This window comes from Oncorhynchus nerka, linkage group LG17, assembly GCF_034236695.1.
Source record: "Oncorhynchus nerka isolate Pitt River linkage group LG17, Oner_Uvic_2.0, whole genome shotgun sequence".
Lineage (NCBI taxonomy): Eukaryota > Metazoa > Chordata > Actinopteri > Salmoniformes > Salmonidae > Oncorhynchus > Oncorhynchus nerka.
In genome coordinates this window covers 52,818,524-52,832,056 of record NC_088412.1, presented here as the reverse complement: position 1 = coordinate 52,832,056, position 13,533 = coordinate 52,818,524, and the positions used below count along the sequence as shown (strand labels likewise).

At 48.0% G+C, this 13,533-nt stretch overlaps 1 protein-coding gene across 1 annotated transcript in view; it reads right to left on the bottom strand.

Annotated features, from left to right (window-relative positions):
• LOC115145404 (cadherin-2-like) overlaps window positions 1–13,533 on the bottom strand; it is a 117,610-nt gene that overhangs the window by 24,874 nt on the left and 79,203 nt on the right. Inside the window, exon 14 of the mRNA XM_029686942.2 lies at window positions 3,767–3,906. Within this exon, the coding sequence (XP_029542802.1) occupies window positions 3,767–3,906 (140 nt within the window). The remainder of the gene's footprint in view (window positions 1–3,766; window positions 3,907–13,533) is intronic.

The following is a 13,533-nucleotide window of genomic DNA, read 5'->3' as shown; positions in this document are numbered from 1 at the left end:
CAATCTGGTTTCCGAGCCGGTCAGGGGTGCACCTCAGCCACGCTCAAGGTACTAAACGATATCATAACCGCCATCGATAAAAGACAGTACTGTGCAGCCGTCTTCATCGACCTTGCCAAGGCTTTCGACTCTGTCAATCACCATATTCTTATCGGCAGACTCAGTAGCCTCGGTTTTTCTGATGACTGCCTTGCCTGGTTCACCAACTACTTTGCAGACAGAGTTCAATGTGTCAAATCGGAGGGTATGCTGTCCGGTCCTCTGGCAGTCTCTATTGGGCGGTTCCCTGATCCACCTCTACGCAGACGACACCATTCTATATACTTCCGGCCCGTCCTTGGACACTGTGCTATCTAACCTCCAAACGAGCTGCAATGCCATACAACACTCCTTCCGTGGCCTCCAACTGCTCTTAAACGCTAGTAAAACCAAATGCATGCGTTTCAACCGTTCGCTGCCTGCACCCGCACGCCTGACTAGCATCACCACCCTGGATGGTTCTGACCTTGAATATGTGGACATCTATAAGTACCTAGGTGTCTGGCTAGACTGTAAACTCTCCTTCCAGACTCATATCAAACATCTCCAATTGAAAATCAAATCTAGAGTCGGCTTTCTATTCTGCAACAAAGCCTTCACTCACGCCGCCAAACTAACCCTAGTAAAACTGACTATCCTACCGATCCTCGACTTCGGCGATGTCATCTACAAAATTTCTTCCAACACTCTACTCAGCAAACTGGATGCAGTTTATCATAGTGCCATCCGTTTTGTCACTAAAGCACCTTATACCACCCACCACTGCGACCTGTATGCTCTAGTCGGCTGGCCCTCACTACATATTCGTTGCCAGACCCACTGGCTCCAGGTCATCTACAAGTCCATGCTAGGTAAAGCTCCACCTTATCTCAGTTCACTGGTCACGATGGCAACACCCACCCGTAGCACGTGCTCCAGCAGGTGTATCTCACTGATCATCCCTAAAGCCAACACCTCATTTGGCCGCCTTTCATTCCAGTTCTCTGCTGCCTGTGACTGGAACGAATTGCAAAAATCACTGAAGTTGGAGACTTTTATCTCCCTCACCAACTTCAAACATCTGCTATCTGAGCAGCTAACCGATCGCTGCAGCTGTACATAGTCTATCGGTAAATAGCCCACCCATTTTTACCTACCTCATCCCCATACTGTTTTTATTTATTTACTTTTCTGCTCTTTTGCACACCAATATCTCTACCTGTACATGACCATCTGATCATTTATCACTCCAGTGTTAATCTGCAAAATTGTAATTATTCGCCTACCTCCTCATGCCTTTTGCACACAATGTATATAGACTCCCCTTTTTTTTCTACTGTGTTATTGACTTGTTAATTGTTTACTCCATGTGTAACTCTGTGTTGTCTGTTCACACTGCTATGCTTTATCTTGGCCAGGTCGCAGTTGCAAATGAGAACTTGTTCTCAACTAGCCTAACTGGTTAAATAAAGGTGAAATAAAAAATAAGAAATTGAAACATACATTTGAATTCAACACATGCCGTATTTTTGCATTTAAAAAACATAACTCATTTACTTGTAAGCAGGTGAAGATTTGTTTTTAGGTTCATCCAAAGAGTCATTTTTAACAGTGTATGTAACTGCTGTCATGATCCTTCTCTCTCATTCAAACATGACCTTACACTGACTCATTGAATGAGAGAGTGTTAATTTTTTTATTGTTTATTTCACTTTTGTTTATCTATTTTACTTACTTCGGCAATGTAAACAGGTTTCCCATGCCAATAAAGCCATTACATTGAATTGAGAGAGAGTGTGAGAGAGATAGAAAGCTAAGAGAGATAGGCTCTGATCTCCTTTTGAATTGCCAGTGTCTGATTCATTGAGAAATCATCCAGAAAAACATGATGAAACATTCATCTCCAAGGGGATCGACTTAAAGAGCATTTTCAGGGACAATAAAGCCTGGCCAAGTAATGACCTTGGGCTTTGTTCACCGTAATAGCTAACCAATGAAACACTTTCAGGGGAGAGCTGTGAATGCCACCATAACATGATGGACAGAGAGAGAGGTCGAGGAAATGGATGGATAAATACAGATGGCTTTGTCACTATGCTAGGCTTTATTGTTATTTCCTAGACAGAGGAGGACACATGCAGGCTTATTTCCCTTTGGCACCTTATTCTCTTTAAAGTGCACTACTTTTGACCAGGGCCCAAAAGAAGTGCACTATATACGGAATAGGGTGCCATCTGGAATGCGACCACAGACATCTCTACAGACAGCCAGCTAGTCAGTCAGGTCTGAAAGGGACTCAGCCATTGTTACCGGAGGAAAATAGCTGGGTTTTATCATTGCTCACCATGCTTAGTCTTTGACACCAGGATGATAGGCTAAGTACACAAAAAGCTGATGAAATTGTTTTATCCATTTAAAACGCTTAATGTAACAATGTGTGTGTGTGTGTGTGTGTGTGTGTTTGTCATTTGAGAGGCTGTATTACAACTGTTTGTCTGGAAGTCTTTGTGTTTGGGTCTTCTGAAAGAGGTTTGTGGTTTTCTTAGCAGTGGCTGGTAGAAGAGGATATGGCCGTTAGTACCACAGAAGAGAGCCACAATGTGCGATTAATGTATAGAGAGACTGTACACCTTACTTTTAGGATTGTCTGGATTTGTTACAGGTCAGGCCTGTGCTGTTGTTAGCATTGGCTATATGACCATCAACACACAATGGTGTTAGCCTCAGTCTAGTAACCATTTAGGACCAGAGGGCCAGACTTTGTCTACATCCCAAATTTCGCCCTATCCCCTTTATAGTGTACTTTTGACTAGGGCCCTATGGGTTGCACCCTCTGCGGCTCTGCCATTGGCATCAGTGTAGCATAGTATCCGTTTAGAACCAGAGAGCCAGACTATGTGACTGTTCCTGTAGCTGTCCCTGGCCTGACCACTCCCCATAGCCCCTCACCACTGGGAGTCCCAGACAGACATTACTAATCCATCTCACAGCTGGGGGGGGCTGATCAGGGGGAACTAGCCGCTACGCTCACCAACAGTTCATTTTCCCGTCACTGCTGATTCCTCCACATGACAATTTCCCCGAACAATGGGTGGGAAGTAGCATCCATCGCAGTGAAAGATGGTCTCTCGCCTTACCCCCCATTGCCTCCCATGCCATTGCCATGGCAATAAATGTTTATCACCCCCTCTCAGAGTGCCATTATTAATATCCAATGATTGGTCAGCTAGGTCCTACAACCCCCATGGGCAAGTCCACTGGAACAAAATGACGCTGAGAGTCATTCATTGATTTCTAATATTAACAAACCATACACCTCTATGAACAAGTACTACTTGTAAAAATGCACAAATACAATTTGACAAAAACAAGTGCAAAGTTTGTTTACAGAATGATGATTTTTGCAGTTCATTGTTTTACCAAACTTTGCATCTGCACTGTTCTTCAAGTAAATGTGTTTTTGTATATATTTTTTATTTTTTTCTGTGTAGATTGTAAATTTGACATACATTTTAAAGTGAAATATCTCCGGATAGTTCAGTTTTCGTGGAATTGCCCCCATGTGAGAGTCCCTCAGTGTGTGTGTGTGTCTGTGTGTCAACCACTGTAAATCCTCCTTGCCTACCCCTTTACCCAAGCACTGACCTTGTCTCCCACTAGCAGTTAGCGGACGGCTAACCCTCCATCGGATTCAACAGCTGATTGGCTATGCTATCATTATGCTAATGTTAGTGTGTGTTTTCTCTACCTGGTCCTCCTCTCCTCCTCCTTCTTCGTCGTACTTCAGTATGTTGTCTCTGACATCGTCCTCTGGGTCGATGAGCAGCTGCTTGGCCTGACGTTCCTTATCCCTCCTCTTCATCCACATCACAAAGAACAACACCATCACTACGGAGAGGGGAAGGGAAAAATAGGGAGGAGGAGGGTAGGGAGAGAGGGAGGATGAGGGGAGAGAGGAAGGGACAGAGGAAGGAGGGGGAGAGAAAGAGAGGAATAATTAGAACTTCACAACCATTTCATTTGAGCAGTGCACATTGCATCCAAGGGCACATTTACACTACATTCCCTTATCACTCAAAAACACACACAGAGAGAGAGAGAGGGGGGGGGGGGGGAGAGAGAGAACAATAAAGAGGATGGTGGTGGAGAGAAGATAGAAAGTAGGTAAGGATGAAGGGAACAACATGTAGCTTCAGTTTTTATTCATCCATATTTCTCTGCCATGTTAAAGAGATAGGTAGGTATTTAAGCTTGAAAGGAGCTTGATCAGCAATTCCCTGCTTTGATCCACATATTCAGTGCAGATTTCAGAAGATGGCTGGGTGTGAGGCTGGGGTTGTGACAGGTGCATTAAGGGTGAGGCAAAGGGCTAGACTGGGGAGGTTGAGGTAGACTGGGCGGGGGGTAGAGGGGTGTCAAAGGGCTAGACTGGGGAGGTTGGGGTAGACTGGGCTGGGGGGGGGGTAGAGGGGTGTCAAAGGGCTAGACTGGGGAGGTTGAGGTAGACTGGGCGAGGGGGTAGAGGGGTGTCAAAGGGCTAGACTGGGGAGGTTGGGCTAGACTGGGCGAGGGGGTAGAGGGGTGTCAAAGGGCTAGACTGGGGAGGTTGGGGTAGACTGGGCGAGGGGGTAGAGGGGTGTCAAAGGGCTAGACTGGGGAGGTTGAGGTAGACTGGGCGAGGGGGTAGAGGGGTGGCAAAGGGCTAGACTGGGGAGGTTGAGGTAGACTGGGCGGGGGGGTAGAGGGGTGTCAAAGGGCTAGACTGGGGAGGTTGGGCTAGAATGGGCTGGGGAGGGGGGTAGAGGGGTGTCAAAGGGCTAGACTGGGGAGGTTGGGGTAGACTGGGCGAGGGGGGGGTAGAGAGGGGTGTCAAAGGGCTAGACTGGGGAGGTTGGGCTCAAAGACTGGGCAGGGGGTAGAGGGGTGTCAAAGGGCTAGACTGGGGAGGTTGGGGTAGACTGGGCGGGGGGTAGAGGGGTGTCAAAGGGCTAGACTGGGGAGGTTGGGCTAGAATGGGGGGGGGGTAGAGGGGTGTCAAAGGGCTAGACTGGGGAGGTTGGGGTAGACTGGGCGAGGGGGTAGAGGGGTGTCAAAGGGCTAGACTGGGGAGGTTGGGGTAGACTGGGCGGGGGGTAGAGGGGTGTCAAAGGGCTAGACTGGGGAGGTTGGGCTAGACTGGGCGGGGGGTAGAGGGGTGTCAAAGGGCTAGACTGGGGAGGTTGGGGTAGACTGGGCGAGGGGGTAGAGGGGTGTCAAAGGGCTGTAAAAGGGGGAAAGGGGGTTAGGAAGTACCGGTGATGTGCTCAATACGGAAGAGGTCCATTGAAGCGGATGCTAAGCTAAGGAGACTGTTTCACTATGTTCTGGCATTCATCCGATAACGTTGAGGAGTTTACCACATCAGTCAATGGCTTCTTTAATAAATGCATCGACGACATCGTGACCATACGTACAAACCACAACCAGAAGCAATGGATTACAGGCAACATCTGCACTGAGCTAAAGGCTAGAGCTGCCGCATTCAAGGAGCAGGACAGTAATCTGGACGCTTCAAAGAAATCCCGCCACGACCAACGAGCCATCAAACAGGCAAAGCGTCAATATAAGACTAAGATCAAATCCTACTACGCCGGGTCTGATGCACAAAGGATGTGGCAGGGCTTGCAAATTATCCAAGATTACAGGGCAAGCCTGGAGGCAAGCAACACTGAACCTAGCATGAGCTGGATGCAGGGATTTCTCCTATAAAGCAAAATTTTTATGGAATGGTCTACCTATCCATGTGAGAGAGACATAGACTTGGTCTCGACTAGTGATGCACCGATATGATATTTTTGGCTGATACCGATATCCAATATTTTCCTTGCCAAACAAAAACGATACCGATGACCAATATTTACAATTTTAGCAGCTTTTAAAGCATTCTAGTACAGTTATATAGTTAACACACACACATGGACGCAGCGGTCTAAGGCACTGCATCTCAGTGCAAGAGGTGTCCCTACAGTCCCTGGTTCAAATCCAGGCTGTATTACATCCGGCTGTGATCGTGAGTCCCATAGTGCAGACCACAATTTGCCCAGCGTCATCCGGGCAGTCATTGTAAATAAGAATTTGTTCTTAACTGACTTGCCTAGTTAAATAAAGGTTACACACGCACACCAAAAAGTTATTTTGTTGGCATTTACGGATGTCCCCATTACCAGTAAAACATAGTGAAAACCTATTTATTTCACTTATTTACTGTGCTGTTTCGTTGTTCATTTGTTCAGTCGTTTCTTTCTCAAACAGGATTTCTGTGGAACGAAAAAAGATACACGTCAAATAGCACTATTTGACGTGTCAAATAACACAACTTCTGTTTCAGTAGCTATAGCTAGCTAACTATATAGCTAGGTGTCATCTAAAATAACTATAATTTATAAGACAGTTCTTATTTGATTAATGGTGGTCAGACTCAACTATGTGAAACTCACCACAATAAGGATTAGTCACAATAGTGAACTTTGCAGTTAGCATTCAAAATAAAAGTATGGCATAATTCTACTATTTGTATTCATTTGCATTACTGTCAATTACATACTTTTATTTTGAAAGCAAACCGCAAATTCCACTATTGTGGCTAGCTTCACAACACAGCCCGATGCAGTCGAGCCTCACTAGTCAGAAGCTAGCTGGCTGCTTATAACGTTAGCTTTGGGCAACCGGGTTCAGTTGCTGACTAGCTATTTATTTTCATGAACTGAAGTGAAATTTCAATAAGCGAACAACAAGTGGCAACCTAGTTAATACTTACTCGGATTCCTAAATCATTGGTAAGAATAATGAAAATGACTGCAGGTTCTACTGGTCAGTGTTCAGGCTGGTTGTATTGGTGCTAGCTAGGTACCAAGCTAAAGCTAGCTAGGTACCCCAGAAGTTGCGGTCGAACAAATTATGCTTTATTTCCAATGCGGCATTGTAAACACATCGTTCGTGGCCGATGTTTGCTTGTTTGTTCTTTTTTGACACGCAAAGACCCAAACGGCGTTCCAGTTAATAGCAGTGACGCAATTACTGTGTAACTCCGGTAGGGGGAAAATAGCTCACTTGGTAGTATGTACCGGTGCTCGTCCAGACGGCGAAAGCCAACATCTCCCACGACAGTGTGCTTCCGGGTTGGAGCGATCTGGTCGCATCCGCGCTTCGGTCTGCAGGTTGTATAACTTTTTCATTACATTTCATTACATTTCATTATAGTACAACGGTCTGATTTGTCTAATCTTAGCAATTTCCTCTTAGCTAGCTACATAGTCGTCGTTGTATCAAAGATAATTGCGTAATTATCGTATTTCGTCGTCTCCTATCTGTCCAACACGTTCACCGTCTACCGTAGCACTGTAGTACTATCACACTCAACTGAACGTCTTGATTAGTGTAGTGTTAGCTAGCTACATAGCTAGCTACATAGTTGTCTTTGCTGTCTTCGTATCCAAGATAATTGTGTAGCTTAGAGTGTGGAGTCTTAGAGTGATAATTGCGTTATTATCGTATTTCGTCGCCCTCCTATCTGCCTAGCAGCTAGCATACGTTCACCGGCTACTGTAGTAACTATCACACTCAACCGAACGACTTGATTAGTGTAGTATTAGATAGCTACATAGTTGTCTTTGCTGTCTTCGTATCCAAGATAATTGTGTAGTTTAGAGTGTGTAGTCTTAGAGTGATTATCTTAATTCACCGAGGTTAGCTAGCCAGCTATTTTGTCGTCCTTAACGTAGGAGACACTCCTAGCTAGCCAATAGCCAGCCAACGTCTACTGAATAGAACTTTCGCATTCCGGTCGCATTCCGCGTCGCTCCACAGGTAGTATCACTTTTTCACTTCATTTCATTACAGTCCCAACGGTGTGATTTGTTTGATCGTAGCTAGCTACATAGCTAGCTACATAGCCGTCTTTGTTTCAAAGATAATTGTGTAGTCTAGAGCGATTTTCTAGGTTAGCTAGCCAGCTATTGTCGTTCTCCTACGCAACGTAACGTAACCAACACTGCTAGCTAGCCAGCTAGCTCCCGATAAGCAGCATTGTAGAAACTTCACACTCAACGGTACGACTTGATTAGGGTAGTGTCAACAACGCAGCTAGCCTACCCCAGCAGTACTCTATCATTTTAATCATTTTAGTCAATTAGATTCTTGCTACGTAAGCTTAACTTTCTGAACATTCGAGACGTGTAGTCCACTTGTCATTCCAATCTCCTCTGCATTAGCGTAGCCTCTTCTCTAGCCTGTCAACTATGTGTCTGTCTATCCCTGTTCTCTCCTCTCTGCACAGACCATACAAACGCTCCACACCGCATGGCCGCAGCCACCCTAATCTGGTGGTCCCAGCGCGCACGACCCACGTGGAGTTCCAGGTCTCCGGTAGCCTCTGGAACTGCCGATCTGCGGCCAACAACATGAACAGAGTTCATCTCAGCCTATGTCTCCCTCCAGTCCCTCGACTTCTTGGCTCTGACGGAAACATGGATCACCACAGACAACACCGCTACTCCTACTGCTCTCTCTTCGTCCGCCCACGTGCTCTCGCACACCCCGAGAGCTTCTGGTCAGCGGGGTGGTGGCACCGGGATCCTCATCTCTCCCAAGTGGTCATTCTCTCTTTCTCCCCTTACCCATCTGTCTATCGCCTCCTTTGAATTCCATGCTGTCACAGTTACCAGCCCTTTCAAGCTTAACATCCTTATCATTTATCGCCCTCCAGGTTCCCTCGGAGAGTTCATCAATGAGCTTGATGCCTTGATAAGCTCCTTTCCTGAGGACGGCTCACCTCTCACAGTTCTGGGCAACTTTAACCTCCCCACGTCTACCTTTGACTCATTCCTCTCTGCCTCCTTCTTTCCCTCCTCTCCTCTTTTGACCTCACCCTCTCACCTTCCCCCTACTCACAAGGCAGGCAATACGCTCGACCTCATCTTTACTAGATGCTGTTCCTCCACTAACCTCATTGCAACTCCCCTCCTAGTCTCCGACCACTACCTTGTATCCTTTTCCCTCTCGCTCTCATCCAACACTTCCCACACTGCCCCTACTCGGAGGGTATCGCGCCGTCCCAACCTTCGCTCTCTCTCCCCGCTACTCTCTCCTCTTCCATCCTATCATCTCTTCCCTCTGCTCAAACCTTCTCCAACCTATCTCCTGATTCTGCCTCCTCAACCCTCCTCTCCTCCCTTTCTGCATCCTTTGACTCTCTATGTCCCCTATCCTCCAGGCCGGCTCGGTCCTCCCCTCCCGCTCCGTGGCTCGACGACTCATTGCGAGCTCACAGAACAGGGCTCCGGGCAGCCGAGCGGAAATGGAGGAAAACTCGCCTCCCTGCAGACCTGGCATCCTTTCACTCCCTCCTCTCTACATTTTCCTCCTCTGTCTCTGCTGCTAAAGCCACTTTCTACCACTCTAAATTCCAAGCATCTGCCTCTAACCCTAGGAAGCTCTTTGCCACCTTCTCCTCCCTCTTGAATCCTCCTCCCCCTCCCCCCCCTCCTCCCTCTCTGCAGATGACTTCGTCAACCATTTTGAAAAGAAGGTCGACGACATCCGATCCTCGTTTGCTAAGTCAAACGACACCGCTGGTTCTGCTCACACTGCCCTACCCTGTGCTCTGACCTCTTTCTCCCTCTCTCTCCAGATGACATCTCGCGTCTTGTGACGGCCGGCCGCCCAACAACCTGCCCGCTTGACCCTATCCCCTCCTCTCTTCTCCAGACCATCTCCGGTGACCTTCTCCCTTACCTCACCTCGCTCATCAACTCATCCCTGACCGCTGGCTACGTCCCTCCCGTCTTCAAGAGAGCGAGAGTTGCACCCCTTCTGAAAAAACCTACACTCGATCCCTCCGATGTCAACAACTACAGACCAGTATCCCTTCTTTCTTTTCTCTCCAAAACCCTTGAACGTGCCGTCCTTGGCCAGCTCTCCGCTATCTCTCTCAGAATGACCTTCTTGATCCAAATCAGTCAGGTTTCAAGACTAGTCATTCAACTGAGACTGCTCTTCTCTGTATCACGGAGGCGCTCCGCACTGCTAAAGCTAACTCTCTCTCCTCTGCTCTCATCCTTCTAGACCTATCGGCTGCCTTCGATACTGTGAACCATCAGATCCTCCTCTCCACCCTCTCCGAGTTGGGCATCTCCGGCGCGGCCCACGCTTGGATTGCGTCCTACCTGACAGGTCGCTCCTACCAGGTGTCGTGGCGAGAATCCGTCTCCTCACCACGTGCTCTCACCACTGGTGTCCCCCAGGGCTCTGTTCTAGGCCCTCTCCTATTCTCGCTATACACCAAGTCACTTGGCTCTGTCATAACCTCACATGGTCTCTCCTATCATTGCTATGCAGACGACACACAATTAATCTTCTCCTTTTCCCCCTTCTGACGACCAGGTGGCGAATCGCATCTCTGCATGTCTGGCAGACATATCAGTGTGGATGACGGATCATCACCTCAAGCTGAACCTCGGCAAGACGGAGCTGCTCTTCCTCCCGGGAAGGACTGCCCGTTCCATGATCTCGCCATCACGGTTGACAACTCCATTGTGTCCTCGTCCCAGAGCGCTAAGAACCTTGGCGTGATCCTGGACAACACCCTGTCGTTCTCAAATAACATCAAGGCGGTGGCCCGTTCCTGTAGGTTCATGCTCTACAACATCCGCAGAGTACGACCCTGCCTCACACAGGAAGCGGCGCAGGTCCTAATCCAGGCACTTGTCATCTCCCGTCTGGATTACTGCAACTCGCTGTTGGCTGGGCTCCCTGCCTGTGCCATTAAACCCTACAACTCATCCAGAACGCCGCAGCCCGTCTGGTGTTCAACCTTCCCAAGTTCTCTCACGTCACCCCGCTCCTCCGCTCTCTCCACTGGCTTCCAGTTGAAGCTCGCATCCGCTACAAGACCATGGTGCTTGCCTACGGAGCTGTGAGGGGAACGGCACCTCACTACCTCCAGGCTCTGATCAGGCCCTACACCCAAACAAGGGCACTGCGTTCATCCACCTCTGGCCTGCTCGCCTCCCTACCACTGAGGAAGTACAGTTCCCGCTCAGCCCAGTCAAAACTGTTCGCTGCTCTGGCCCCCCAATGGTGGAACAAACTCCCTCACGACGCCAGGACAGCGGAGTCAATCACCACCTTCCGGAGACACCTGAAACCCCACCTCTTTAAGGAATACCTAGGATAGGATAAAGTAATCCTTCTCCCCTCCCCCCTTAAAAGACCTAGATGCACTATTGTAAAGTGGCTGTTCCACTGGATGTCATAAGGTGAAAGCACCAATTTGTAAGTCGCTCTGGATAAGAGCGTCTGCTAAATGACTTAAATGTAAAATGTAATGTAAATGACAGAGAACGGTTGATTGTCAAGGGCAATGAATTCCATTATCTTGGCTTTAATGTATTTTGCCTTTGAGTTGTGGAGCTGAAATTTTGTTACTCTTTCAAACGACTGCTAGATCCACACAGCAGTCCTTGTGGGCTAGTTTAGGAATGCTGTGTTGCATGTATAGCGCAACATTTTACGTGGCGCCATTACATCGTGTACCTACGTTACATAGATGCACGTCATCTTTGACATCGGTTTTGTACATCGGGCGTTAAACTAGACATCGGCCGTTAAACTAGATATCGGACAATACCGATGCTAGCATTTTTAGCTAATATCGTCCGATTTCGATATGTTCACCGATACATCATCATCCCTAGTCTCGACCTTTAAGTCTTTACTGAAGACTTATCTCTTCAGTAGGTCCTATATTTGAATGTAGTCTGGCCCAGGGGTGCGAAGGTGAACGGCAAGGCACTGGAGTGATGAACCACCCTTGCCGTCTCTGCATGGCTGGCTCCCCTCTCTCCACTGGGATTCTCTGCCTCTGACCCAATTACAGGGGTTGAGTCACTGGCTTACCATGCCGTCCCTGGGAGGGGTGCGTCACTTGAGTGGGTTGAGTCACAGACGTGATCTTTCTGTCTGGTTTTGCGCCCTCTCGGGCTCGTGCGGTGGAGGAGATCTTTGTAGGCTATACTCAGCCTTGTCTCAGGGTAGTAAATTGGTGGTCTATTGATATCCCTCTAGTGGTGTGGGGGCTGTGCTTTGGCAAAGTGGATGGACCTGTCCGGGGGTATCGACGGACTGGGCCACAGCGTCCCCGACCCATCCGTCTCAGCCTCCAGTATCTATGCTGCAATAGTCTATGTGGCAGGGGGCTAGGGTCAGTCTGTTATATGTGGTGTAATTATTCTGTCTTTTCCTGTGTGAATTTAAGTATACTCCCTCTAATTCTCTCTCTCTCCCTCTCCCCTACCATAGGACCTGAGCCCTAGGACATGCCTCAGGACTACCTGGCCTGATATGTCGAAAATTACGTGGACAGCCCTTCAGATTAGTGGAATCAGCCACAACCGTTGCGGACAGGTGTATAAAATTGAGCACACAGCCTGGCAATCTCCATAGACAAACATTGGCAGGAGAATGGCCTAACTGAAGAGCTCAGTGACTTTCAACGTGGCACTGTCATAGGATGCCACCCTGTGTCGGCTTGAGTGGTGTAAAACCTGTCGCCATTGAAAGCTGAAGCAGTGGAAACGACGGACGAATCTGGGTTTGGCTGATGCAAGGACAATGCTACCTGCCCGAATGCATAGTGCCAACTGTACATCTTGGTGGAGGAGGAAAAATGGTCTGGGGCTGTTTTTCATGGTTTGGGCTAGACCCCTTAGTTCCAGTGAAGGGGAATCTTAATGCTACAGCATTCAATGACATTCATTCTGTGTTTCCAACTTTATGGCAACAGTTTGGGGAAGGCCTTTTCCTGTTCCAGCATGACAATGCCCCTGTGCACAAAGCGAGGTCCATACAGAAATGGTTTGTCGAGATCGGTGTGGAAGAACTTGACTGGACAGAGCCCTGACCTCAACCCCATCGAAAACCATTGGGATGAATTGGAACACCGACTACGAGCCAGGCCTAATGTCCCAACCCCACTAATGCTTGTGTGGCTGAATGGAAGCAAGTCCCTGCAGCAATGTTCCAACATCTAGTGGAAAGCCTTCCCATAAGAGTTGAGCTGTTATAGCAGCAAATGTGGGACCAACTCCATATTAATGCCCATGACTTTGGAATGAGATGTTCGACTAGCAGGTGTCCACATACTTTTGGTCATGTAGCATATCTGCTCTTTGGCATTGGATGTGTCTCAATCCACCGCATCCGCTTATATAACACTTCTGCACCTGTGGTGAAAGGTGACAGAGCTAGAGAGTGTTTGTCAGACCATGAGACATCCTGAAAATTGGTGTTCTCACACAATCGTCTGTAGCATCCGAATGGTTTGGCCTACAAACTATTATGGTCTCTCTATGGAAAGATGACACTTGGTACAGTTGGTACAGCCGATTTGCAAATTTCTGTTTGTAGCATCCTCACAGTTTGGGCTACACAATATGACCCCTCTGTGTAAAGGCGAGACTCTCACAAACACGTACATGT